The sequence below is a fragment of the Hypanus sabinus genome, chromosome X1 (assembly GCF_030144855.1).
Source record: "Hypanus sabinus isolate sHypSab1 chromosome X1, sHypSab1.hap1, whole genome shotgun sequence".
Taxonomy (NCBI): domain Eukaryota; kingdom Metazoa; phylum Chordata; class Chondrichthyes; order Myliobatiformes; family Dasyatidae; genus Hypanus; species Hypanus sabinus.
Window position 1 is genome coordinate 32,977,222 of NC_082738.1, and position 24,380 is coordinate 33,001,601.

The 24,380-nt window shown below is 46.9% G+C and overlaps 1 protein-coding gene across 6 annotated transcripts in view; it reads right to left on the reverse strand.

Annotated features, from left to right (window-relative positions):
* Positions 1 to 21,559, reverse strand: part of arhgap9 (Rho GTPase activating protein 9) — a 264,445-nt gene extending 242,886 nt beyond the window's left edge. Inside the window, exons 1-4 of one of the 6 annotated variants that reach the window (XM_059956255.1) lie at positions 21,171 to 21,559; positions 9,306 to 9,416; positions 8,015 to 8,199; positions 7,101 to 7,468 (exon numbers count right to left, since the gene is read on the reverse strand). In XM_059956255.1, coding sequence (XP_059812238.1) covers positions 7,101 to 7,398 — 298 coding nt within the window. In that variant the 5' untranslated portion in view covers positions 7,399 to 7,468; positions 8,015 to 8,199; positions 9,306 to 9,416; positions 21,171 to 21,559. Of the gene's footprint in view, positions 1 to 7,100; positions 7,469 to 8,014; positions 9,255 to 9,305; positions 9,417 to 21,170 lie in introns of those variants that run through there. The other 5 variants (XM_059956254.1, XM_059956258.1, XM_059956256.1 and 2 more) reach the window with 5 other exon arrangements.
* Between the last annotated feature and the right edge of the window lie 2,821 nt (positions 21,560 to 24,380).

The window sequence follows — 24,380 nt, forward strand, 5'->3', positions numbered from 1 at the left end:
GGGGGACCACTTTGTCAAGCACCTCCACTCCATCTGCCAAAAGTGGAATTTCTCAGTGGCCAAACATTTTAATTCCTATCCCCATTCCATGTCAGTCCACGGCCTCCTCTTTTGCCACAATGAGGCCACTCTCAGGATGGAGGAGCAACACCTTATATTCCGTCTAGGCAGCCTCCAACCTGATGGCATGAGCATCGATTTCTCCTCCTTGTATTTTTCCCTCCCCCTACCCTCTTCTTCTATTCCCCACTCTGGTCTCTTACCTCTTCTCCTCCCTGCCTATCACCTCCCCCTGGTGCCCCTCCTTCCATGGTCTACTCTTCTCTCCTACCAGATTCCTTCTTCTCCACTCACCTGGCTTTACCTATTACCTTCTAGCTTGACCTCCTTCCCCTCCCCCCACCCCACCTTTTTATTCTGTCAGCTTCCTCCTCCCTTTCCAGTCCTGAAGAAGAGTCTCAGCTCGAAACATTGACTGTTTATTCAGTTTCATAGATGCTGCCTGACCTGCTGAGTTCCTCCAGCATATTGTGTGTGTTTCTCTAGATTTCCAGCAAATACAGAATATTTTGTGTTTACCTATCTGAGAGTCTCTTAAATGTCTCTAATGCATCTGTCTCTTCCAGCACCCTTGCAGGATGTTCTATGTACCTGTGTAAAAAAAAGCGAATCTCTGACATCCCCCTATACTTTCCTCCAATTTACTTAAATATTGGCCACTGCTGCCCTGGCTGTTTGGAGAAGGTTTACTGCACCCAGCCCTGGAATGGGTGGCTTGTCTCATGAGGAGAGGTTGGACAAGGTGGGCTTTTATCCGCCAGGGTTTATGGAGAGCAAGGGGGATTGGAACTGGAACACCTCAGATCCTCAAATGTCATTCAGGTGGATGTTGGAGGGGGTGATCCAGAGGCACATAGCATGGTAGCTTCACAGTTATTGGGGTTCAATTCCCGCCTCTATCCGTAAGGAATTTGTACGTCCTCCCCATGACTGTGTGGGTGTTCCAGTTTCCTCCCACGTTCCAAAAACATACAGGTTAGAGTTGGTAAGTCGTGGGCACAGCAAGTGCGGTGACATTTGCAGGCTGCCCCCAGCACACCCTTGGATTACGTTGGTTGTTAATGCAAATGACACATTTCACTGTCTGTTTTGATGTACATATGATAAATAAATCTGAATCTTCTCTTTTTCTTTAACACAGGGTGGTATGTTTTTGATGAGGCAGTTGGGGGGGGGGTAAACAGTTTCTCTTGGAGGGTGGCGAGTCTTCTGGGAGTCTCCTCCTAGCAGGGTAGTGAGGCTCAGTGTCTTTGAGGCTGGAGGAGGTGGGTGGGAGTAGGAGGTTGAGATGACAGTCAGAATACAGGATGTCCCTTTAGAACAGAGATTTCTTTAGCTTTTGGTGCAGTATATTTAAAGTAGAGGTAGATAGAATTCTTGACTAGCAAGGGTGTCAAATGGTGAGCAGGTAGGAGAATGGGGTTGAAAGGGAAAATAAATCAACTATGATGGAATGGTGGAGTAGACTTGATGGGCTGAATGAGTTAAACCTGCTCCAATGGCGTGACCTCCGCAGACGTCTGTGGCAAGGAATTCCACAGATTCACCACCCTCTGGCTAAAGAAATTCCTCCTCATCTCTCTTTTAAAGGGATGTCTTGTATTCTGAGGCTGTGTCCTCTGGTAACTCTTGTAAACCCCCTCTGGACTCTTTCCAATCCCAGCACTTTCTTTCTTAGATATGGGGCTCAGAACTGCTAACATATAGTGTTACGGTTACAGACAAGGGCAGGCCTTGGCAAAGTAGACTGGGAGTCCAGGAGTTTCTCTTTGAGCGTATGAGTGGTAGCGGGGTAGAAGCTGTCCTTGAGCCTGGTGAAGTGTGCTCTCAAGCTTTTATATCTTCTGCCCGATGGGAGGGGAGACCCAGTCGGGGTGTAGATAAGGTAGATGGTCACAGCCTTTTTTCCCAACGTAGTGGAATGAGATTCATTCACGGTGTTACACCTGAACAAGACACTGGTGAGACTGCACTTGGAGTAATTGGTAAGTTGGTGTATTGTTTTCACACGTACTGAAGATACAGTGACAAACCTTGTTCTGAACGCTATCCATCGCATGAGTACACTGAGGTAGCACTAGGGAAAAGCAGCAACTCAGTACAGAAATGTAGTGTTACAATTGCAGAGAAAAGGCAGTACAATGAGATGCAAGGAGCTCGACGAGATAGATTGTGTGGGCAAGAGTCCATCTTGTCATACTAGGGAACTATTCAAGCAGAATTGAAGCTGACCTTGAGCCTAGTGGAACGTGCTTTCAGGCTTTTGTATCTTCTGCCCGATGGGAGAGGGAGAAGAGAGAATTGTCCGGGGTGGGTGGGGATTTTGATGATGTCGACTGCCTTATCGAGGCAGTGAGAAGTGTAAACAGAGTCCGTGGAGGGGAGGCTGGTTTCCATGATGTGCTGAGCTGTGTCCACAACACTCTGAAGTTTCTTGTGGTTACGGGCAGAGCGGTTGCCATAACAAGCTGTGATGCATCCAGACGGGATGCTTTCTATGGTGAATTGATAAACATTGGTGAGTGTTAACAGGGACATGCCAAGTTTCCTAAGCCTATTGAGGAAGAAGAGGCATTGTTTATGTATCATGCAGTTCTGGTCACCCAGCTATGGAAAAACTGTCATGAGGCTGGAGAGGGGGCAGAAAGGATTCACTGGGACTGGAGGGCTTGAGTTACTGTGTAAGGAGTCACAGTCTTTCTCCCAGAGGCAGGGGCAGAGGGCTGCAGACTCAGTCAGCTCCATCACGGACACAACCCTGCTCACTATCCAGGACATCTTCGAGAGGCAGGGCCTCAAGAAGACAGCATCCATCAGTAAAGACCTTCACAACCAGGGATTCGCCCTCTTCTCTTTACTACCATCGGGGAGCAGGTACAGAGGCCCAGGAGCCTGGAAACCCGCACTCACCGATTCAGGAACAGCTTCTTCCCCTCCACATTCAGAATGCTGAATGGACATTTATTTTTGTAACTTAGAGTAATTGATTTTAATGTCTTGTGCAGTACTGCTGCCACAAAACAACACATTTTGCGGCATGTTAGTGATAATAAGCCTGATTCTGATTCTGAGTCTCAAACTAGAGGGCTTAAAAAGACTAACTGGGACTGGAATGCCTGAGTTATAAGGAGTCACAGTCTTTTTCCCGGGGACAGGGGCCACTGATGATGCTGTAGCCTCTGCCCTCTACGCTATGCTGTCCCACCTAGAAAATGGTGCCTCATACGCCAGGATGCTGTTTATCAATTTCAGCTCGGCATTTAATATGATCATCCCTCAGAAGCTGGTGGGTCTCTTTAGGCATCCGTTGGTCTTGTGAGACCATGGATTTGTGCCTTGGAAGGTTTCCAGGGCGCAGGCCTGGGCAGGGTTGTACAGGGGACCGGCAGTTCCCCAAGCTGCAGGCCTTCCCCTCTCCACGCCACCGATGTTGTCCAAGGGAAGGGCACTAGGACCCAAGCAGCTTGGCACCAGTGTCGTCGCAGAGCAATGTGCCTTGTCAAGGACATAAACACGCTGCCTCAGCTGAGGCTCGAACCAGTGACTAGAATCACTAGACCGATGCCTTATCCACTAGGCCACGTGCCAACACGACACTGGTGGGTAAACTGTCAGCATTGTGTTTCAACACCTCTCTCTGTAACTGGATCCTGGACTGCTTGACCGAAAGACCACAGTCAGTCTGTGTTGGCAAAAACATCTCTAACTCCATCGCACTGAGCACTGCCCTCCGCCCCCAGGGCCGGGTGCTCAGCCCGCTGCTGTTCACACTGCTGACACATGATTGTACCGCTAGATCCAGTTCAAACAGAATCATCACGTTCACTGATGACACAACAGTGACTGGCCTTATCAACGACAATGATAAGATGGCACACGGAGGAGATATCGTGGCTGGTAGAATGGTGTGAGCACAACAACTTGGGTCTCAACATGGGCACGACCAAAGAGATGATTGTGGACTTCAGGGAGGTTCAGGATGACCACTCCTCACTGCACATACACGGCTCCTCTGGGGAGAGGGTTAGGAGACCCAAGTTTCTGGGAGAGATCTCACCTGGTCCCTCAACACCGCCTCTCTGGTCAAGAAAGCACAGCAATTCCTCCACTTCCTGAGGAGAATGAGGTTCCTTACCCCTCCATCTGTCCAACAATCTCTCTGACCCTCTACCATCAGGCAGGAGGTACCTTAGCATTAGGACAAGGATGGGAAACAGCTTATCTTCCCCCCCCCCCGCCCCAGACCATGAGACTACTGAACTCCCTGCCTCCACCCAGGTCTCACCACGTATGAATTATGCTCTTTACATTTTAACTCATAAATGCACCTTATTCTTTGATAATTTATTTGTGGTAACATTACTTTATGTGTTGTGTGTGAATTATACGTACTGTGTTGTGCGACTGGGTCCAGATAAACATTGACTTGTTTGGTGGTATCAATGTGTACAGTAGAATGACAATAACCTTGAACTCGAACTGAAAGTTTATGATGAAAGTGGAGAGATGGAAAGCATACCTGAGGGATGGAGTGGTGGGCACACAGCACGAGGAAATGGTAGCGCTGGGTACAACTACAATGTTTGAAAGGTGTCCGGCCCTCTCGTGCATGGACAAGTAAAGTTTAGGGAATCTGGGCCAAACGTAATTTAGTAACTTGGCGGGCACGGATGAGGGCCTGATTCTGTGCAGCATTGCTCCATGACTGTTGATCAGCATCCCAGGGCTCTGGGGTTCAGTGTGCAAGGGGATATTGTCCAACCACCATTCAGAAAATACAGAAGCCTGAAACCATGTACTACCAGGCTTGAGGACAGCTTCTGTACCACTATTACAAGGCTATTGAATGGTGTTCTAGTACGCTGCTGGACTCCTGACCTCACAGTCTACCTCATTATGATCTTGCACCATATTGTCTGTCTGCACTGTACTTTCTCTGTAACTGTGACACTCTATTCTGCATTCTGTTGTTGTTTTACCTTGTTCTACCTCAATGCACTGTGTAATGATCTGATCTGTGTGAACAGTGTGCAAGACAAGCTTTTCACTGTATCTCAGTACAGTGGGGTAGAAGGGGAGAAGAGGTAGAGGAACATGGGGAGAGAGTGGGGTAAAGACAGAGGGTTAGAGAGAGAGACAGATAGAGAGGACAGAAAGAGGGGAGTGAAATAAGGGAGTAGAAAGCAGGTAAAGTGAGAGGGGGTAGAGAGGTGGAGAGAGGGGAATAGAAAGGGGGAGATAGAGGGGGGAGAGAGGGGGTGACAGGGAGGGGGAGTGAGAAGAGAGAGCGGTGAGAGAGATGGCAGACAGAGAGGGAGAGGGGAGAGAGAAAGGGAGTAGGAAGGGGGAAGAGAGTGTGGTGAGAGAGGGGTGGACTGAGAGGGAGGGGGGAGAGAGAAAGGGAGGGGAAGAGAGAGTGGTGAGAGAGGGGTGGACTGAGAGGGGGAGGGAGAGAGAGGAGGGAAAGAGAGAAGGGGGAGGGACTGAGAGTCGGGAGAGAGGGAGGGGAGAGAGAGGGGGTATGGAGGGAGCAGAGAGTGGTGAGAGAGGGGTGGACTGAGAGGGGGAGGGAGAGAGAGGAGGGAAAGAGAGAAGGGGGAGGGACTGAGAGTCGGGAGAGAGGGAGGGGAGAGAGAGGGGGTATGGAGGGAGCAGAGAGTGGTGAGAGAGGGGTGGACTGAGAGGGGGAGAGGGGAGAGAGAGGGGGAGAGAGAAAGGGAGTAGGAAGGGGGAAGAGAGAGTGGTGTGAGGGGGCGGACTGAGAGGGGGAGGGAGAGAGAGGAGGGAAAGAGAGAAGGGGGAGGGACTGAGAGTCGGGAGAGAGGGAGGGGAGAGAGAGGGGGTATGGAGGGAGCAGAGAGTGGTGAGAGAGGGGTGGACTGAGAGGGGGAGGGAGAGAGAGAGGGGGAGAGAGAAAGGGAGTAGGAAGGGGGAAGAGAGAGTGGTGTGAGGGGGCGGACTGAGAGGGGGAGGGAGAGAGAGGAGGGAAAGAGAGAAGGGGGAGGGACTGAGAGTCGGGAGAGAGGGAGGGGAGAGAGAGGGGGTATGGAGGGAGCAGAGAGTGGTGAGAGAGGGGTGGACTGAGAGGGGGAGAGGGGAGAGAGAGGGGGAGAGAGAAAGGGAGTAGGAAGGGGGAAGAGAGAGTGGTGTGAGGGGGCGGACTGAGAGGGAGGGGGGAGAGAGAAAGGGAGGGGAAGAGAGAGTGGTGAGAGAGGGGCGGACTGAGAGGGGGAGGGGAAAGAGAGAAGGGGAGGGGCCGAGAGTGGGGAGGGGGGGAGAAAGGGGGGTAGGGAGGGAGCAGAGAGTGGTGAGAGAGGGGCGGACTGAGGGGGAGGGGGAGAGAGAGGGGGAGTGGTGGGAGAGAGTGGGGAGAGGTTAGAGAGAGGGTGGAGAGAGGGGAGGATAGGGAGGGTAAGAGAGGGAAATGGGGGAGAGGGAGGGGAGATAAAGGGGGTGTAGGGAGGGTGTGTAGAGGGAGATGTGATAGAGAGGGGGATGAGGGGAGAAAGGGGGTGAGAGTGGGGGAGAGGGGTAAAGAGGGGTGAGAGAGCAGGTGAGAGAGGGGGGAGAGAGAGGAGTTATAGAGAGTGGGGGGAGAGAGAGGGATTATAGGGAGTGGAGATAAGGATAGAGGGAGAGAGGGACTGAAAGTGGTACAGTATATAAGCTAGATATAGAGAGAGAGCCAGAGAGAGGAAAAGATGTAGGGAAGTAGATAGAGAGAGAGAGATTGAGATGTAGATGGAGATGTACAGAAAGTTAGAGGAAGTAGATAGAGCTTGGATAAGATGTACAGAGAAGGAAGGTGACCAGAGTTAGACATACAGAGAGTTGGTGAAGACAGATGGAGGTGTACACAGGGATATGGTGGATGAGATAGAAATAGAGATGTACAAGCAGCTAGAGAAGGCTGGCCAACTTGTAGATAGAGAATGCACATGGAGAAGGTAGATTTAAGTAGACGTACAGAGAGAAGCAGAAGGTAGTTTGAGATGTTCAGAGAGTTGTAGAAGGTACAGAGACAGAAATTCCAGCCTCACCTGTTGGCTCCACTCTGCCTACCCAAAGCCTCCCTGGTAGGCTCGCCCTCTTGGCCGAGGCAGGGACCTGGGGCACCTCCACCACGTAAGAGGCCGGCACGAAGAAGGGTTTCTCGCCCTTGGGGCCATCCTGGTGCCGCACCTGCCACCAGTCCTGATTGGAGCGACGCAGGAGCACGAAACGGTCCCCCTCGGACATCCGCACTAGCCGCCCATCGCCGGCCACATACTGGTAGTAATACCGGGCCTCCAGCAGGATCGGACTCCGGTCACCAGGCCCCCATCGACTCCGGAACATGGCCAGACACCCTCACCGGAGCTGACCGCTCTTTGCCAGCCGCTTCCCAGGATCAGACAGGGCCATCCCCCTACAACGAGAACGGATGGGGGTCACGGTCTGGGTGTCCAGAACAGAGAAGAGGGTGAGGGCAGTGAGGAGGTAGCATCAAGAGAGGGACAGCAAGGAGGCACTGCCTCCTTCATTGCTCCCTCTGCACCATCCCACCTCAGCATGGTGCTCCCTCCTCACCAAGCCTCTTGTGGTGCTCACTCTTAACTGCCTCTCCCCCGATACTCCCTCCTCACCATCCCCTCCGTTGATGCTCCCTCTGTCATCATGGTACTCCCTCCTCACCGACCACCCTGCAGTGCTCCCTCATTACTGCCCCTCCAACAGCAGAGTGCTTCCTCCTCACTGCCCCTCCCGCAGTGTGATGTTCACTCCTCACTGCCCCTCCTTCAGCACAGCCCTCCCTCTTCAGCACAATCTCCCGCAGTATGATGCTCCCTCCTCACCATCCCGCTCTCAGTGTAGGTAGGTCGGCCTACCAAATCGACACCATTAAAATTCTCCTCCCCCCACCCACCCCATCAGAGACCTGCCCTGTCCTCCCTCAAGCTCCGAGCCGGCTAACCTGTTAGGTATTTAAAGTGGTGCCGCTTCCAGCTGTGATCCTTCCAGCTGAGCCCTGGGTGACGGGGTAGTGGGCGCCTGTCCTCGGGCGCGTGTACTGATACAGTCGAGACCTGTCTTCCTGCTGCTCTAGTTGACTTTTTCCGTTACTGCTCTCTCAGTAGGTGAGGTAGTCTATCTCTCTCTCTCGCACACACACACACATACACCACAGGGGACAGGAAATGCTGGTTATGTTCAACACTGAGTGTGCCTCATTCTGCCCTCAGTCCAACACATTCTCTGATCCAGGTTCGGCCCAGTGGTAATTGATTTAAGTTCCCTGCACATGTGCTAACTGAAGGCTTTTGGATTTTTTGCCCACTGAAGTGAGAGCAGCTCCCTCCTAATTCCTCCCTCCACCCACTCCCTGGACCCTTGTGATTACATGCACCTCAATTCAGTCTCCCCTCAGACCCCTCTACTTTGGGGAAAAGCACCCCCAGCCTTTCCCGCCTCAACAAGGTTCCAGTCCTAGTCATCTGGTGAATCTCTCCCTGCAGCCTTTGCACACTACCATCATGTCCTTCCTGAAAAGTGGAGACTGGAAGCAGACACAGCATTCAAGCCTGACTGGTTTGGGAGCAGTTTCACCATATCCCTCCCCACCATCAGTAGTATCTACATCCATCATCAAAAATTCCCATCATCCTCACTGTCTCTACAATTTCTGCAGATGCTCCTCAGTTCAGGTGGAACAATATACATAAAACTACGAAACCCCAGTTGGAGGATAGTGCTCAGTTCTGGTTCCCTCATTACAGGAAGGGCGTGGACACTTTAGAAATGGGTGTAGAGGAGATTTACCAGAACGCAGCCAGGATTAGAAACCATGTTTTATGAGGAAAAGTTGAGCGAGCTGGGGCTTTTCCCTTTGTAGTGAAGGAGGATGAGAGGTGATTTGATAGAGACGTACAAGATGGTAAGAGGCATAGATCGAGTGGAGAGACAGAGACTTACCCTGGGTGGAAATGGCTAATACCAGAGGGTATCTCTGTAAGGTGACTGGAGGAAAATTTAGGGGAGACAACAGAGGTAAGTTTTTCTTTCCTCATGACAAGTGGTGGGCGTTGTTGGGAGTGGTGGTAGAGGCTGATAGAATTGGGACATTTAAAAGACTCAGAGAGAGGCACAAGAAACATGGAGAGTTATGTGCTTTTTAGGAGGAAGGGTGAAATTGATTGTGGAGTGTGTTTATATAGGTCAGCAAACATCATGGCCTCTGTTATGTTCTATGTAATAAACCTATTTACCAACTTAAGTGAGTCATCCAATCCAGGCAACATTCTGCGTCATCTTCAGCACAACCACATCCTACCTGTGGTGTGGCTGCATATCTTCCATATCTGTCTTCCTGAAGTAATCTAAATGAGAAACACGATAGGCGCTCAGGATTTAGGACCACAAAATCTTATGCTCAACAGGTCAGGCAGCATCCAAGGGAGAGAGAATATGAATTAGGAATTTGGGTACTGATTGCAAGGTTGCAAACGTGATCCAACTATCTAAGAAACAGTTAGAAACATTGGACGGGTGACCTGTAAACTTGGAAGCAGTGAGTATGTGTGTCTTCTCACAGCTCCCATCGGGCAGGAGGTACAGAAGCCTGAAGTCCCACACCACCAGGTTCAGGAACAGCTACTTCCCTTCAAACATTCGGTTCCTGAACCAACCGGCACAACCCTGATCACCACCTCAGTACAGCAACACTGTGACCACCTTACACAAAAATGGACTTTTTGTTCTGTGTGCTCTTTCTTGTAAAAATTATCTTTATGTTTTTCTTGTGAATGTTGTGTATCGGATGCTGCTGTAAGAATGTTTCTCATTGCTCTTGAACAGGTGACGCTAAACTCCACTTTGACTTGACTTTGACTAATAACTCATTTCAGACTCATCTGTTCTTTGAGAATCTCTTGAAACTCAGACCAATACAGCACAGGAACAGGCCCTTCAGCCCACAATGTCTGTGCCAAATACGATGCCAAATTAAACTAACTCTTCTGCCCACACAAATCCATAGCCCCCATTCCCTGCATATCCAGCCTCTTAAACACCTCCACTGTATCTGCCTGTACCAGCTGCCCTGGCAGCTTGGACTAGAAACCCATGACTCTCTGTGTAAAAGAACTTGCCCTTCACATCTCCTTTTCACTTCAAATGTCTGCTCTCTAGTATGAGATATTTCCACTCTAGGAAAAAAGTCACCAGCTATCTAGCCTATCTATGCTTCTCATAATCTTATAAACTTTTAGCACATCTCCCCTCAAATTTGTCTACACCCTCTTTAAAGCTCACACCCTCTAATCCAGTCAGCATCCTGGTGAAGCTCTTCTGCATCCTCCAAAGCTCCACATCCCCCCCCCCCTACCTCCCGTTACTGGGCAACCAGAACTGAAATAACCCCATGACATTTTGCCCCTGGAATTTGCTGAGCCAAGTGGAGATTCGGTCAGTTTTCAAAGTTTATCAAGACTGGGCAGATCTTGGATGAAGGAAGACACAGTTTTAACAGGGACCCAATTCAGCATGTAATCCTTGAGTGAATGATTAGACTATGGGGAGATCTAACAGTCTTGTTTATCAATTTGGAATAATTTTGATTGTGCAAAGCCTGCTTGACGTACACAAACTGTTAACATGCTCAAACGAGTTTTGAGCGGAAATTAGTTGAGATCTTATCTACAAAATATACTTATGCAGGAGATCAGATGAGAGACACAGAGACACATACAGAAAATGAGAGACAGATAAAGGGAGGGATTGGGAGTGTGAAGGAGGAAACGAGGCCGATTAAGAGAGAGAGGAAGTGACAGAAAGAAATAGAGAGAGACAGAGAAGCAGGAAACGGCGATAGAGGCAAATACAGACAGAGAAGGGAAGCAGAGAGAGAGAGAGGGAAAGATACTTTGGGATACAGCCAGAGTGAGGTAGAGAGAGGGAGATTTGGAGAAGAGGGAGAAGTGCAGAAAGGGGAGGGCAAGGGAGGGAGGAGGGGAGAAAAGGAGGGAGTGGGAGCGTGAGAGAGAGGGAGCGAAAGAGAAGGAGGGAGAGAAGGAGAAAGAGGGAAAAAGAAGAGGAGAGAGATAGATAATGATACAGACACAGAACAGAGATGGAGGGTGAAGGCGAGGGACAGAAAAACAAACAGACAGAAAAACAAACAGGCAGAAAGACAGAAACACATAGATAGAAATTCAAAAACAGAGGCAAGGAAAGGGCAGAGATCAAGAATGAAGAGTAGAAAGGTGAGGAGTGGAGAAAAGTGGAGTTATCAATGGGGTAGAAAGGGAGAAGAGAGTGCGGGTGAGAGGGGCAGCAAGAGAGGGATGGAGAGCAGCAAGGGAGAGGGGACAGGGAGAACGGAAGGTGGGACGGAGAGGGTTTGAAAGAGGGAGAGGAGGAGAGGGAGGAGATAGGGAGCAGGAGAGAGGGGGAGAGAAAGGAGGAGAAAGATAAAGGAAGGAGGGTGAGCGAGATGGGGAGAGGGAAGAGAGAGAGGGTGGGGGATAGAAAGAGAGAGGGGAGGGAGAGAGAGGGGAGAGAGAATTGTGGAGGGAGTGAGAAAGAGTGAGCCAGAGAGAGAAGTGTGGTAGAGAGGGAGAAGAGGAGAAAGGAGTGGGGAGATGCACGGGAATTTCTCCTCTCCACCATCTACAGGTCAGGAGTGTGATGGAACACTCCCCACTTGCCCAGGTGGAATTAGTCCATACACTCCACATCCACCACATTACCTCTCCACTATCTACAGGTCAGGAGTGTGACAGAATACTCTCCACTTGCCTGAGGAGAGCTCAGCTCCAACAACTCTTGAGAAGCTCAACCCTACCTCGGAAATGGCAGACTACTTGTTTGGCACCCCATGCCACTTCCCCACAAAACACTCCCTCTCTTAATCACCATCACTGTGTGACAGCAGTGTGCAATGTCTACAAAACCCACTCTGGTTACTAGTTTGGCCTATTTTGACAGCGCCTCCCATACCCCACACAGGAGAACGGCGGCATCTATCACAGAGGAGCACCACCACACGTTCCCCTTCCACACCATCCTGACTGGGAAATACATTGTTCTTCCTAAATCCCAGGAACTCCCTCCCCAATAATGTTGTGGGAGCTCTTGAACCACACAGACAGCAGTAGCTCAAGGAGAGATGACTGATGGACAGTCAACGTCCCATGTTTAAAGGAGTGAAATAAAGTAAAAAAGAGGTCACTATGAATGCTGTAGGACATGGGTGACATCACTGTCTTCTCCTCTCTGTCTGTGGCTCATCAAAATTCATGTGGCCAGACTGGATATTCATTCAGTCAATGTCTCCCTTCCTCCCCGACCCCCTCTGCATGCCCAAACCATAGAGTGGGTGGAGGAGGGGGAAAGAGACAAGCTGTTCGGATGGCTGGAGGTGGATGTGGCAGAACTGGGTTAACTAAGAGGAGAGAGAAAAGGGGAAACAGGGTACCTGAAGTTGGAGAATTCACTGTTCATGTTGTCAGTTTGTAGACGACCCAGGGTGAATACGAGCTGTTGGTCTCTTTGAGTCATATTGCAATTGTAACCTCGTGCTCAATGTCAGCAAGACCAAGGAATTGACTGTCGACTTCAAGAAGGCAAAGTCAAGAGAATACACCATTCCTCAACAAGGAATTATAGGTGGAAAGAATGAACAGCTTCAAGTTTTTGGACATCGACATCTCAGAGGAGCTATCCCAGCCCCATTGCACTGATGGAATCACGAAGAAGGCACACCAGCTGCTGTGCTTCATTAGGAGTTTGACTTCATTCAATTTTTCTAACAATTTTTTATAGATGTACAGTGGAGAGCATTCTGATTAGCTGCATCACAGCCTTGTATGGAGGAGCTAACGCACAAGATCACAGAATCTGCAAAGGGTTGTCGACTCAGCCAGCTTCATCACCACCCTCCCCATCATCGAGGAAATCTTCAAAAGATGGCATCCTTAACTAAGGACTCTCACCAGCTGGGATATGCCCTACCATTAGAGAGGAGATACAGGAGCCTGAAGACCCACACTCAACAATTCAGGAACAGCTTCTCCTCCTCACCATCAGATTCCTGAATGGACATTGAACCCATGAACAGTGCTTCATTAATTCTTATTGTTGCACCACTTACCTGTGTAATTTATGGCAATTTATGAGTGTGCACTCTACAGCCATTGTAAAACGACAGATTTCACCTGTCTATATCAGTGATAAGGGAATAACAAGCCAGTAACTGATTGCTTTGTACTTATCTCAAAAGGTCACCTCACTCAGAGGCACTTGCACTCCAAGACACTATCTGTGGCAGATAATTATGAAACTAAAGATTGCTATCAAGCTAACTGAAGCATACTTTAACTACCTGACAGCCAACTGCACACTGCATTTGCCCAGGAACTACTTTCCTCCGCTCACCGAATTGCACTTATCTCTCTCCACCCCTCACCCATTACACAATCTCCTCTTCTCTCTCTCTCAGTGCAAACACTGACTGTCCATTTCCAGATGCTGCCTGCCTCCAGAGATTTTGCGTTGTTCTGGTTTGTTTTAAGACTTCACTTACTTAACCAAGCCTCCCCTTGAGCCTAATGGTTACAGAACACAGAACAACACAGCACAAGAACAGGCCAGGAACTAAATTGCCTCTGTCTGTAAATAATCCATATTCCTCCATTCCCTGCATCTTCATGTTTCTACATAATAGCCTCTTAAACATAGAACATTACAATCCAGGCCCTTCAGCCCAGTGTTGTGCTGGCCTTTTAACCTACTCTAAGCTCAACCTAACTCTTTGCCCCCAACAGTCTTCCATTTTTTCTATTATCAATGTGCCTATCTAAAAATCTCTTAAATGCCTCTTATATATATGCCTCTACCACCACCCCAACAGGCGTTCCTCACACTCACCACTCTCTGTGTTAAAAACCTATCTCCGACATCCCCCCCTACACTTAACTCCAATCACCTTAAAATTATGCTCCTTGCTTCCTTGAATTAGCCTTTTCTGCCCTGAGAAAAAAAAGACTCTGGTTGTTCAGTTGATCTCTGCCTCTTATAATCTTGTACATCTCTATCATCTCTCTTCCTCCCTCACTCCAAAGAGAAAGGCCCTAGCTCACTTAACCTATTCTCATAAGTCATGCTCTCTAATCCAAATCTCCTCTTCACTCTCTCTAAAGCTTCCACATCCTTCCTATAATGAGATGAACACAAATGTGGTCTAACCCGAGTTTTAAGGAGCTGCAACATTACTTCACAGCTTGAACTCTATCTCCTAATGCAGGCCAAACACCATCACCTTATGAACGTGTGCAGTACCTTTGAGTGATCTCTGGACATGGACCCCAAGATCCGTCTGTCCCTACACACTGCTCAGAATCCCGCCAGTAACTCTGTATTCTGCCTTTGAGGTTGCCCTTCCAAAGTGAATCACTTCACACTTTTCTGGGTGAACTTCATCTGCCACTTCTCAGCCCAGCTCTGCATCCTATCAATGAATGTCCTATTGTAATCCTTGACAACCCTCCACACTATCCGCAAAGCCAACAAACTTTGTGTCATCTGCAAACTTACTAACCCACACTTTCACTTCCTCATCCAAGTCATTTGTAAAAATCACAAAGAGGAGGGATCCTAGAACAGGTCCCCATGGAACACCACTGGTCTCCGGCCTCCAGGCGTAATACACTCCATCTATAACTACCCTGTGTGTTCTATGGGCAAACCAATTGTGAATCCAATCCACAGTCAAGTTTCCCCGGATCTCATACCTCTGACTTTCTCAATGAGCCTGCCATGGGGAACCTTATCAAATGCCTTTCTAAAAACCATTCTTCACCACATCCACTGTTCCTCCTTCATCAATGTGCTTTGTCAGAGCCTCAAATTCGATCAGGCCTGTGAGGTACAAGCTGCGTCTCATAAAGCCATGCTGACTATCCCTAATCAGACTCTGCTCACACATGCTTAATGCTTGTAAATCCTGTCTCCAAGGATCTTCTCCAATAATTTACCCACCATTGAAGTAAGACTCTCTGATCTATCATTTCCAACATTATCACTACTCCCTTTCTTGAACAAAGGAATAACATTTGCATCAACAGAAGACAAGTAAGTCCTGCTTGTCCTGATGAGGGGTCTCGGCCCAAAATGTCGACTGTACTCTTTTCCATAGATGCTGCCTGGCCTGCTGAGTTCCCCCAGCTTTTTGTGTGTGTTGTGTTAATAACACTTGCATTCCTCCAATCATCTGGTACCGAATCAAAGGTCCTGGCCCAAAACATTGACTCTTTATTCCTTTCCATAGATGTTGCCTGACCTGCTGAGTTCCTCCAGCATTTTGTGTGTGGATTTCCAGCATCTGCAGAATCTCAAGGGTTTAATCATCTGGTACTAATCCTGTGGTCAGTGACGATGCAAAAATCATCGCCAAAGGTGCAGCAATCTCTTCCCTCACTTCCCATAGTAACTAGGGGTATATCCCATCCAGGTCTTGGGACTTACCTATCATAATGTTTTTCAGAGTTCCAGCACATCCTCTTTCTTAATGTTGTCATGTTTGAGCATATCAGTCTTTTTTACACTGTCCTCACAAAAGTCAAGAACCGTCTCACTAGTGAATACTGAAGCAAAATATTTCATAAGGGCTTCCCCTACCTCCTCCAACTCCAGGCATATGTTCCTATTCTATCCATGATCGATGCTAACCTCACTCTAGTCATCCTCCTGTTCTTCATATATATGTAGAATGCCTTAGGGTTTTCCTTAATCCTAAGTCCGTTCTTGAACGTACCCCAACCTATAATGTCCTCAGTCAAACGTGAGGAATTCACAATTTTTTTTATCAACAAAATTACTTCCATTAGGGAGAGTATAGCTACAGTTACTGGTACCCTCTATAGCCAATCTTGTAAAAAAGACAACTATGTCAAAAGTTTCAAGTATTTCTGATTCACAACTTGATAAGATTGTAACAAAGAGTAAACTGTCTACTTGCTGTCTCGAACCTGTCGCTACCAAACTTGTTAAGACTCTTTTAATAATGCTTTAAATTCAGCGAGAAAAATTCATTGAAACTGGAGTTTTTCCAGATGCCTTCAAAACTGCAGCTGTCAAACCCCTACTTAAAAAGCCAAACCTTGATAGTGAGGTACTAGCGCACTACAGGCTGATATCAAATCTTTCCTTCCTGGGCAAGATTGTTGAGAAAGTTATTTTCAACCAACTCAACAACTTTCTGAATGAGAACAATATTCTGGAAATGTTTCAATCAGGTTTTACAGCAAACCACGGCATGGTGATGGCCCTTACCAAAATTGTGAGAGACTGTAGGCTGAGCACTGATGCCAGCAAAGTCTCAGTTCAAATTCTTCTAGATCTAATTGGTGCATTTGACACAATTGACCACAACCTTCCCCTAGATCACCTTGATAATTGGTTTGGCTTCTCTGGTAGTGTCCTTAATTGGTTTTGCTCTTAGATCTTAGAGATAAAATTTTTATTTGTCACTGTCTTCAAAGTGCTCACCCACTGAGAGATCTGTCACCTGACCAGATTCATTGCCTAGAACCAGATCCACTACTGCCTCTCCTCTAGTCACCTGTCAACATATTGTGTCAGGAATCCTTTCTGGACATACCTAATAAATTCCACCTCATCTAAACCTTTTGCACTAAGGAGGTGTCAATCAATGTTAGGGCAGTTGAAGTCACCCAAGACAACAACAACCCTGTTTTTTTTTGGTTTGGATTTTTCCAAAATCTGCCACCTGATCTGTTCCTCAGTGTCTCTGTTATTATTGGGCGGTGGGGGGGAGTGTCTATAGAATACTCCCAGTAGAGTGATTCCTCCCTTCCTGTTTCTGACTTCCACCCACTATCCCCCGATAAGCAATGTCACTGCCCCACCTCCTTTACCTCCTGCCCTATCCCTTTTGAAACATCTAAGCCATGGAATATCCAGAAGCCATTCCTGCCTCTGCCAGAACATCATTGTTCCATGTAATAATTAAACCATAATATATAAGAGCAGAATTAGGGCCATTTGGCCAATCGAGTCTGCGCCGTCATTTCATCATGGTTAATCCATTTTCCCTCTCAGCCCCAATCTCCTGCCTTCTCCCTGTTTCACTTCATGCCCTGACTAATCAAGAATCTATCAACATCTGCCCAATGACTTGGCCTCCACAGCTGCCTGTGGCAAAGAATTCCACAGTTTCACCACTCTCTGGCTAAAGAAATTCCTCCTCATCTCATTCTAAAAGGACACCCCTCTATTCTGACACTGTGCCATCTGATCTTAGACTCCTTCACCATAGGAAACATCCTCTCCACATCCACTCTATCAAGGCCATTCACCATTCAATAGGTTTCAATGAGGTCTCCCCTCATTCTTCTGAATTCCAGTGAGTACAGGCCGAGAACCATCAAACGCACTTCATATGATAAGCCTTTCAATCCTGGAATCACTTCCATGAACCTCCTTTGAATCCTCTGCAATGTCAGCACATTAAGATAAAGGGCCCAAAACTGCTCACAGTTTTGCCAAGTGAAGTCTCACCAGTGCTCTATAACATCTCAATGTTACATCCTTGTATTTATCTTCTCGTCTTCTCGAAATGAATGCTAACATCGCCACTGACTCAACTTGCAAATCAACCTTTAGGGCATCCTGGATAAGGATTCCCAAGTCCCTTTGCACATCAGATTTTTAAATTTTCTCTGCAATTAGAAAATAGCCTACTCTTTTTCTTCTTCTACCAAGTGCATAATTGTACACTTCCTGACACTGGATTCCATCTGCCATTTCTTGGCTCATTCTCCTAATCCTCTACTTCTCTACTTCCTCAGAATGGTCTGCCCTTCCACCAATCTTTGTATCATTTGCATACTCTGCCACAAAGACATCAATTCTGTCTTTCAAGTCATTGACATATAATGTAAAAAGCAGACCCAACACAGACCCCTGTGGAACATCATTAGTCCCTGGCAGCCAGCCAGAAAAGGCTCCCTTTATTCCCACTCTTTGCCTCCTGCCAATCAGCCATTGCTCTATCCGTGCCAGAATCTTTCCTGTGATACCATGGGTTCTTATCTTGTTAAGCAGATTCATGTGTGGCACCTTGTCAAAGGCCTTCTGAAATCCAGGTACACAACATCAACTGATTCTCCTTTGTCTATCCTGCTTGTTATTTCTTCAAAGAATTCCAACAAACTTGTCAGGCAAGATTTTCCCTTGAAGAAACAATGCTGACTTCAGCCTATTTTATCATGTGCCTCCAAGTACCCTAAAACCTCATTCTTAACGATCGGCTCCAACATCTTCCCATCCACCAAGGTCAGACTAACTGACCTGTAATTTCCTTTCTTTAGCTTCTCTCTCTTCCTGAAGAGTGAAGTAACATTTCCAATGTTCCATTCCTCTGGAACCATGCCAGAATGAATTGATTCTTGAAAGGTCTTTACTAATGCCTCTGCAATCTCTGCAGCCACCTCTTTCAGAGCCTTGGGGTGTAAACCATCTGGTCCAGGTGATTTATCTACCTTCAGACCTTTCAGTTTCCCAAGCAACTTCTCCTCAGTAATGGCAACTTCACTCATTTTTACCCCCTGACACACTTCAACTTCCGGCATATTGCTAGTGTCTTCCACAGTGAAGACTGACGCAAAATACTTATCAGTTTGACCGCCATCTCCTTGTCCTTCATTACTACCTCCCCAGCATCATTTTCTAGCAGTCTGATATCTACTCTTGCCTCCCTTTTACACTTTATGTATCTACAGAAACTTTTGATGTCCTCTTTAATATTATTGGCCAACTTACCTTCGTATTCCATCTTTTCCTTCTTTATGACATTTTTAGTTTCTTTCTGTTGATTTTTAAAAGCTTCCCTATCCTCTGACTTCCCACTAATTTTTGTTCTATTATAAGCCCTCTATTTGCCTTTTGTGTTGGGTTTGACTTCCCTTGACAGCCACGGCTGTGTCATCCTTCCTTTAGGATACTTCTTCTTTGGGATGTATCTATCCTGCACCTTCTAAGTTGCTCCCAGAAATTCCGGCCTTTGCTGCTCTGCCACCATCCCTTTTAGTGTCCCCTTCCAATCAGTTTTGGCCAGCTCCTCTCTAATGCCTCTGTAATTCCTTTTACTCCACTGTAATGCTGATAATCTGACTTTAGCTCCTCCTTCTCAAATTGCAGGATGAAGTCTATCATATTATGATCACTTATCCCAAAGGGTTCTTTTACCTTATGCTATCTGGTCAATTCTGGTTCATTGCACAACACCCAATCCAGAATAGCTGATCCCCTAGTGGGCTCAACCACAAACTTCTCTAAAAAGCCATTCTACAAATTCAGCCACTTGGGATCCAGTACCAACCTGATTTTCCAAATTTACCTGCATATCGGAACCCCCATAACTAATGACCGTCTCTCTAAGTTCATCATCCTTGTTCATCCTCAGGTTCAGGTGTAACTGTCCTTTTTTGTACATATCATATCTTTCCCAGAAGAGATTCCAATTCACCAGAATTCTGAAACCAATTCCTCAGCCACACATTCACCTGTCAAATCATCCTATTCTTACCCTCAATGTGCAAGGCACAAGCAGCAATCTAGAGATTACTAACATGGAGGTCTTGCTTTTCAGCTTCCTACCTAGCTCTGTATATTCTCTCTTCAGGACCTCATCCCTGATGGTACCAATATGTATCATGGCCTCTCCCTCTTTAGGATGCCGTTGACCCAAACTGAGATGTCCCTGACCTGGCACCTAAGAGGCAACATCCCATCTGGGTGTCTCTTTCAAGCCCACAGAATCTGCTTTCTGTCCCCCCCCCCCATCACTACTGCACCCCCTTCGCCTCCCTTCCCTTCTGAGCCACAAAGCCAGACTCAATGCCAAAGATTTGGTCGCTGCGGGTTTTCCCCTGGTAGGTCACTCCACCCCACCCTCAATAGAATCCAAAGCGGTATTGACAGGAAACTGATATTGAGGGGAACGACTTGAGGGTATTCTCCACTATCTGTCTATTCTCTTTCCCTCTCCTGCTTCCTCAAATGTTGCTGTTGTGTCTGTCTCCACCACCATCCTTGTTAGCGCATTCCAGGTATCCACAACTCCCTGTGTAAAAAACTTGGCAAACACATCTCCTTTAACCCCCCCTCCCCCCAGTTGTCCCCTCCAATATTTGATAGTTCCACACTGGGATAAAAGATTTGTGTATCACCAGGCTCCTTCTTCAACTCAGATTAAGGACAGACCCCTTTTTGTTATAAGACTATTGAACCGTCCCCTAGAACATTAAGATGGACCCTTAACATGTCAGGATTCAGGTTTTACCCCATGTTCCAATGTTAATCGATCGTTGTGAATCACTTCCCGCAGTGTGTGTGGATGAATGGTAGAATAACGGGGCTGTCGTTGCGAACGTGAAGAGAAAAAGTTGCAGGGCTACAGAGGACATTAAGGGAAGAAAATGAGAACACTCTGCTGGGAGCTAGTATGGCAAGAACGGGTAGAACGCGCAGTTCCGCCCTCGCACCCCATTGGCTGGCTCAGATCCAGCCAGCCAGTCGTACACCGGATTACCCTTTGGTCCCACCATAGCTTCGACTCCATTGACGCGAACGGCTGTCAATCACGTCGGCTCCGCTGACCGTTCAACTTTTGCTGCGGGATAAACACCGTCAATTCAACCAGGTGACGGCTCAAAGTAGCGGTGGGGCGTTATTAATATTATTATTTGTCTTACGTTTGTCCCGGAATATTGAGACAAACGTGCGGTTGGAGAAAAATAAAAAAGAAACACCTTTCACCTGTCCACCCCGCTGGCCTAATAGCTCCGACGTGCACTATGTCACTCGGCGGCAAGCGTCCTGAAGCAGGCGGGCTTTAATCCGCCCTGGTGAAGTGGCCGCGTCGTCTTAAAAGTAAATCTGTTATTAAAGGAAGTATATGTCCTCATATACTACCTTGAGATTCGTTTTCTTGCAGGTATTTAGAGGAAAATAAAGAAATACAATGGAATTTATGAAAAACTATAAATAACTATATATAAACTATGAATAATAATTTGTTGTTCCTATTGTAGGCAAAAAGGTGCTCGTACCCAACAATTCAGGATCAGCGTCTTCCCCACTGCCATCAGATTTCTGAACGGCCATGAACTAACTTATTTTTGCACAATTCATTCATTTTGTAATTTATAGTAACTGTTCTGTCTTTACAATGTACTGCTGCCCCAAAACAACAAATTTCAGGTTCTCCAAGTTAGTGATAATAAACCTGATTCTGATTACAACCTACATTAGAGATCAAGTCTGTGATCGACCGCATTGTCTGCAGCGAGATGATGTAGTTCCAATTCATTGAATTACCACCCCCAGAGCAGATAATGGACTCCAACTGGCGTTATGCATTGGTGATCCAGCCAACCAGCGAAGTCTGTCCGTCCGCATGTGAATGCCGCAGTCCCTCCTGGGAGATGTAGTCCGGTTACCCATTGAACTCGGACATCAAGAACAAAATTATACTACAACCCCTAACGTTGCATTGAGGGCACCAGCCAAATTATTCATCTACTTCTTGTAAAGTTTAATGGTTGGCAAACCAACATTACCGTCATCTACTGAGTTGTAGTGTGGAGAGCAAAGATACAGGAAGTATACCCATTAAATACCACTCCCCAATCGAAAATAATGTCAAAAAGTCTAATGTTTTTCAGAAACTTAAACATGCTCTTTTATACATTACAATGCCAGTGATATACTAACAAACTTTCCATCTCGAATTGTGTCTGTCCCAAAGATCTCAATTTAGCAATTTTTCCTTTGCACCTCATAGGAACTGCATACAAACATGCTGCACTGTTTTTTGACAAATATATCAGTGCTGTCCCAATTCTGCTCACCAGACCTGGAATATCTAGCAGTTAAGTGCCCTCCCTTTTACCTACCACAGGAGTTCTCTGGGGACATTTTGGTAGCAGTTTACATTCCGCCTCAGGCCAATGTCAATCAGGCTTTTGATGATCTGAGCAATGGGATCAATATGCACAAATCAGCACACCCTAAGACCTTCACCATCGTTTTGGGAGATTTTAACCAGGCCAATCTGAAAAAAAAATTACTTAAGCAACTACCATCAGGAGATCACTTGCAACACCAGAGGAAACAATACACTGGACCATTGTTACACCACCATCAAGAACGCCTACCGTGCTATCCCACACCCTCACTTCGGGAAGTCTGTACTCCACCAGGCTGTACTTCTACTCCCTGAGTATAGACAGAGACTGAAGACTGCAGCACCAGCAGTGAGAACCAAGAAGGTTTGGACAAGGGAAGCACAGGAGCGCCTACAGGACTGCTTTGAATCGGTGGGCTGGACTGTATTCAGGGATTCATCTTCGAACCCGGATGAGTATGCTGCAGTTGTTACCGACTTCATTAAAACCTGTGAGGATGAGTGTATGTCTACAAAGACTTACTGTACATTCCCAAACCAAAAGCTGTGGATGAACCAGGAGGTACATTGTCTGCTGTAGGCATTCAACTCTGGCAACCCAGGTCTGTACTAAAAATCCTGGTGTGATTTGCAGCGGGCTATTTCAAGGGCGAAGAGACAATTTTGAATGAGGTTGGAGGCAGCATCGGATGTACGACAACTCTGGCAGGGTCTGCAAGACATTATTTCCTACAAAGTGAAACCCAATATTATGAATGACAGCAATGCTTCACTACCAGATGAACTCAACGCCTTCTATGCACGCTTTAGAAGGGAGAACACAACTACAGCTGTGAAGATCCCTGCTGCACCTGAGGACCCTGTGATCTCTGTCTCAGAGGCCGATGTTAGGCTCTGAAAATATGTGCCAACCAACTGGCAGGAGTATTCAAGGACCTCTCACTACTACGGGCAGACGTTCCCACTTCCTTCATGAAAAATCAGTCTTCATCTTGATCTTTTTCTCAAGGCCCAAATCAACCACAGCCAAAGGGGAAAACCATAGAGGACTGACAGAAGGGGGGACACTGCTGACCATATTCCACATCAAACAACCCAAGACTTTGTGCTCATTCATTTCCCATCCACCCAAAACTGACGACCTTACCAACACAGTGCTCCCAATACATTACTAATGTTGCCAATATTGGATGACAAGCTTTATGTCCTCTTACGTTAACCCATAAATCATCACTAACTGTAACCTGATTAGATGTAAAGGGAGCTTACCCATTTCTACCAGTAATGTTGAGATTGGGGATGATTTAAAAGCACCACAACATAATCTCATTACTGGAGCTTGAACTTTATCCAGGGGCTTTAAGGCCATTGGTGAGGCTGACCCATAAGCAACACATCCATAATCAAAGACAGATCTTTAAAGCAATATACATTAGTCAGTGACCTCCTATTCACACCCCAATTACACCCAATTAAGCACCTGAGTGCTTAGCACATTAAGGGCTTTTTTTTAACACATCTCTAGAATTTTATTCACGCGCACCTTCCATGTTAGGTTTGTGTCCATCCACATACCGAGAGAAAGTTTATCACTGACTCTTGCTTAAGAGGTTTACTATATAACTTAAGATAAATTGTGGGTGTAATGTAATTGAGTCTTTGCAACAGAAAATTTAAACACACTTCAACATCACCAGTTTTTCTACTAATTAATAGCTGCCTACATTTATTTAACTATATAATTTATATCCCTGCCTCTCTTCTACATGACTCCATCATCAGCATATTTGGAAATGTCTGAGCCAACATTTAAGAAAATATCATTAATCATTATCATTAATCATAATATTAAAAAGGAGTTGGCTACATGCCTGAGGAGTCCCATTCTCCATCTCATACTCTTTACAGAATGTTGTTCCCATCCTAACTTGCATCTTTCTCTCACAAAGTTCTTCAATCTAATTCAACATTCTGCCACCTATTCCCATTTTTCCCAGTTTGAGCAGCAACCCTTGTGTCCATTACATATCAGAAGCTTTCGCTACATGAAAGCAAACTGTTATCACTGAATCGACCAGGACTGCTCAACAGTTGTGGCAGGGCTTGAATGTTATCACCTCTCATACAGTTAAATCAAGCAACAGAGGACACAGCAGAGTTTCACATCCAGATGAGCCCAATGTCAGAACATGGAGGAACCATTGTGATCTTTCTCATCCCCTGACTGTACTATGATATCAGTCCCTGGAGCTGATGTGTGAGGTGCCTTCAGGAGGGTGAATCCATGGAAACCATCCGAACTGGACAGGGTACCCGGCCAAGTACTATAGACCTGTGCTGATTAACTGACTGG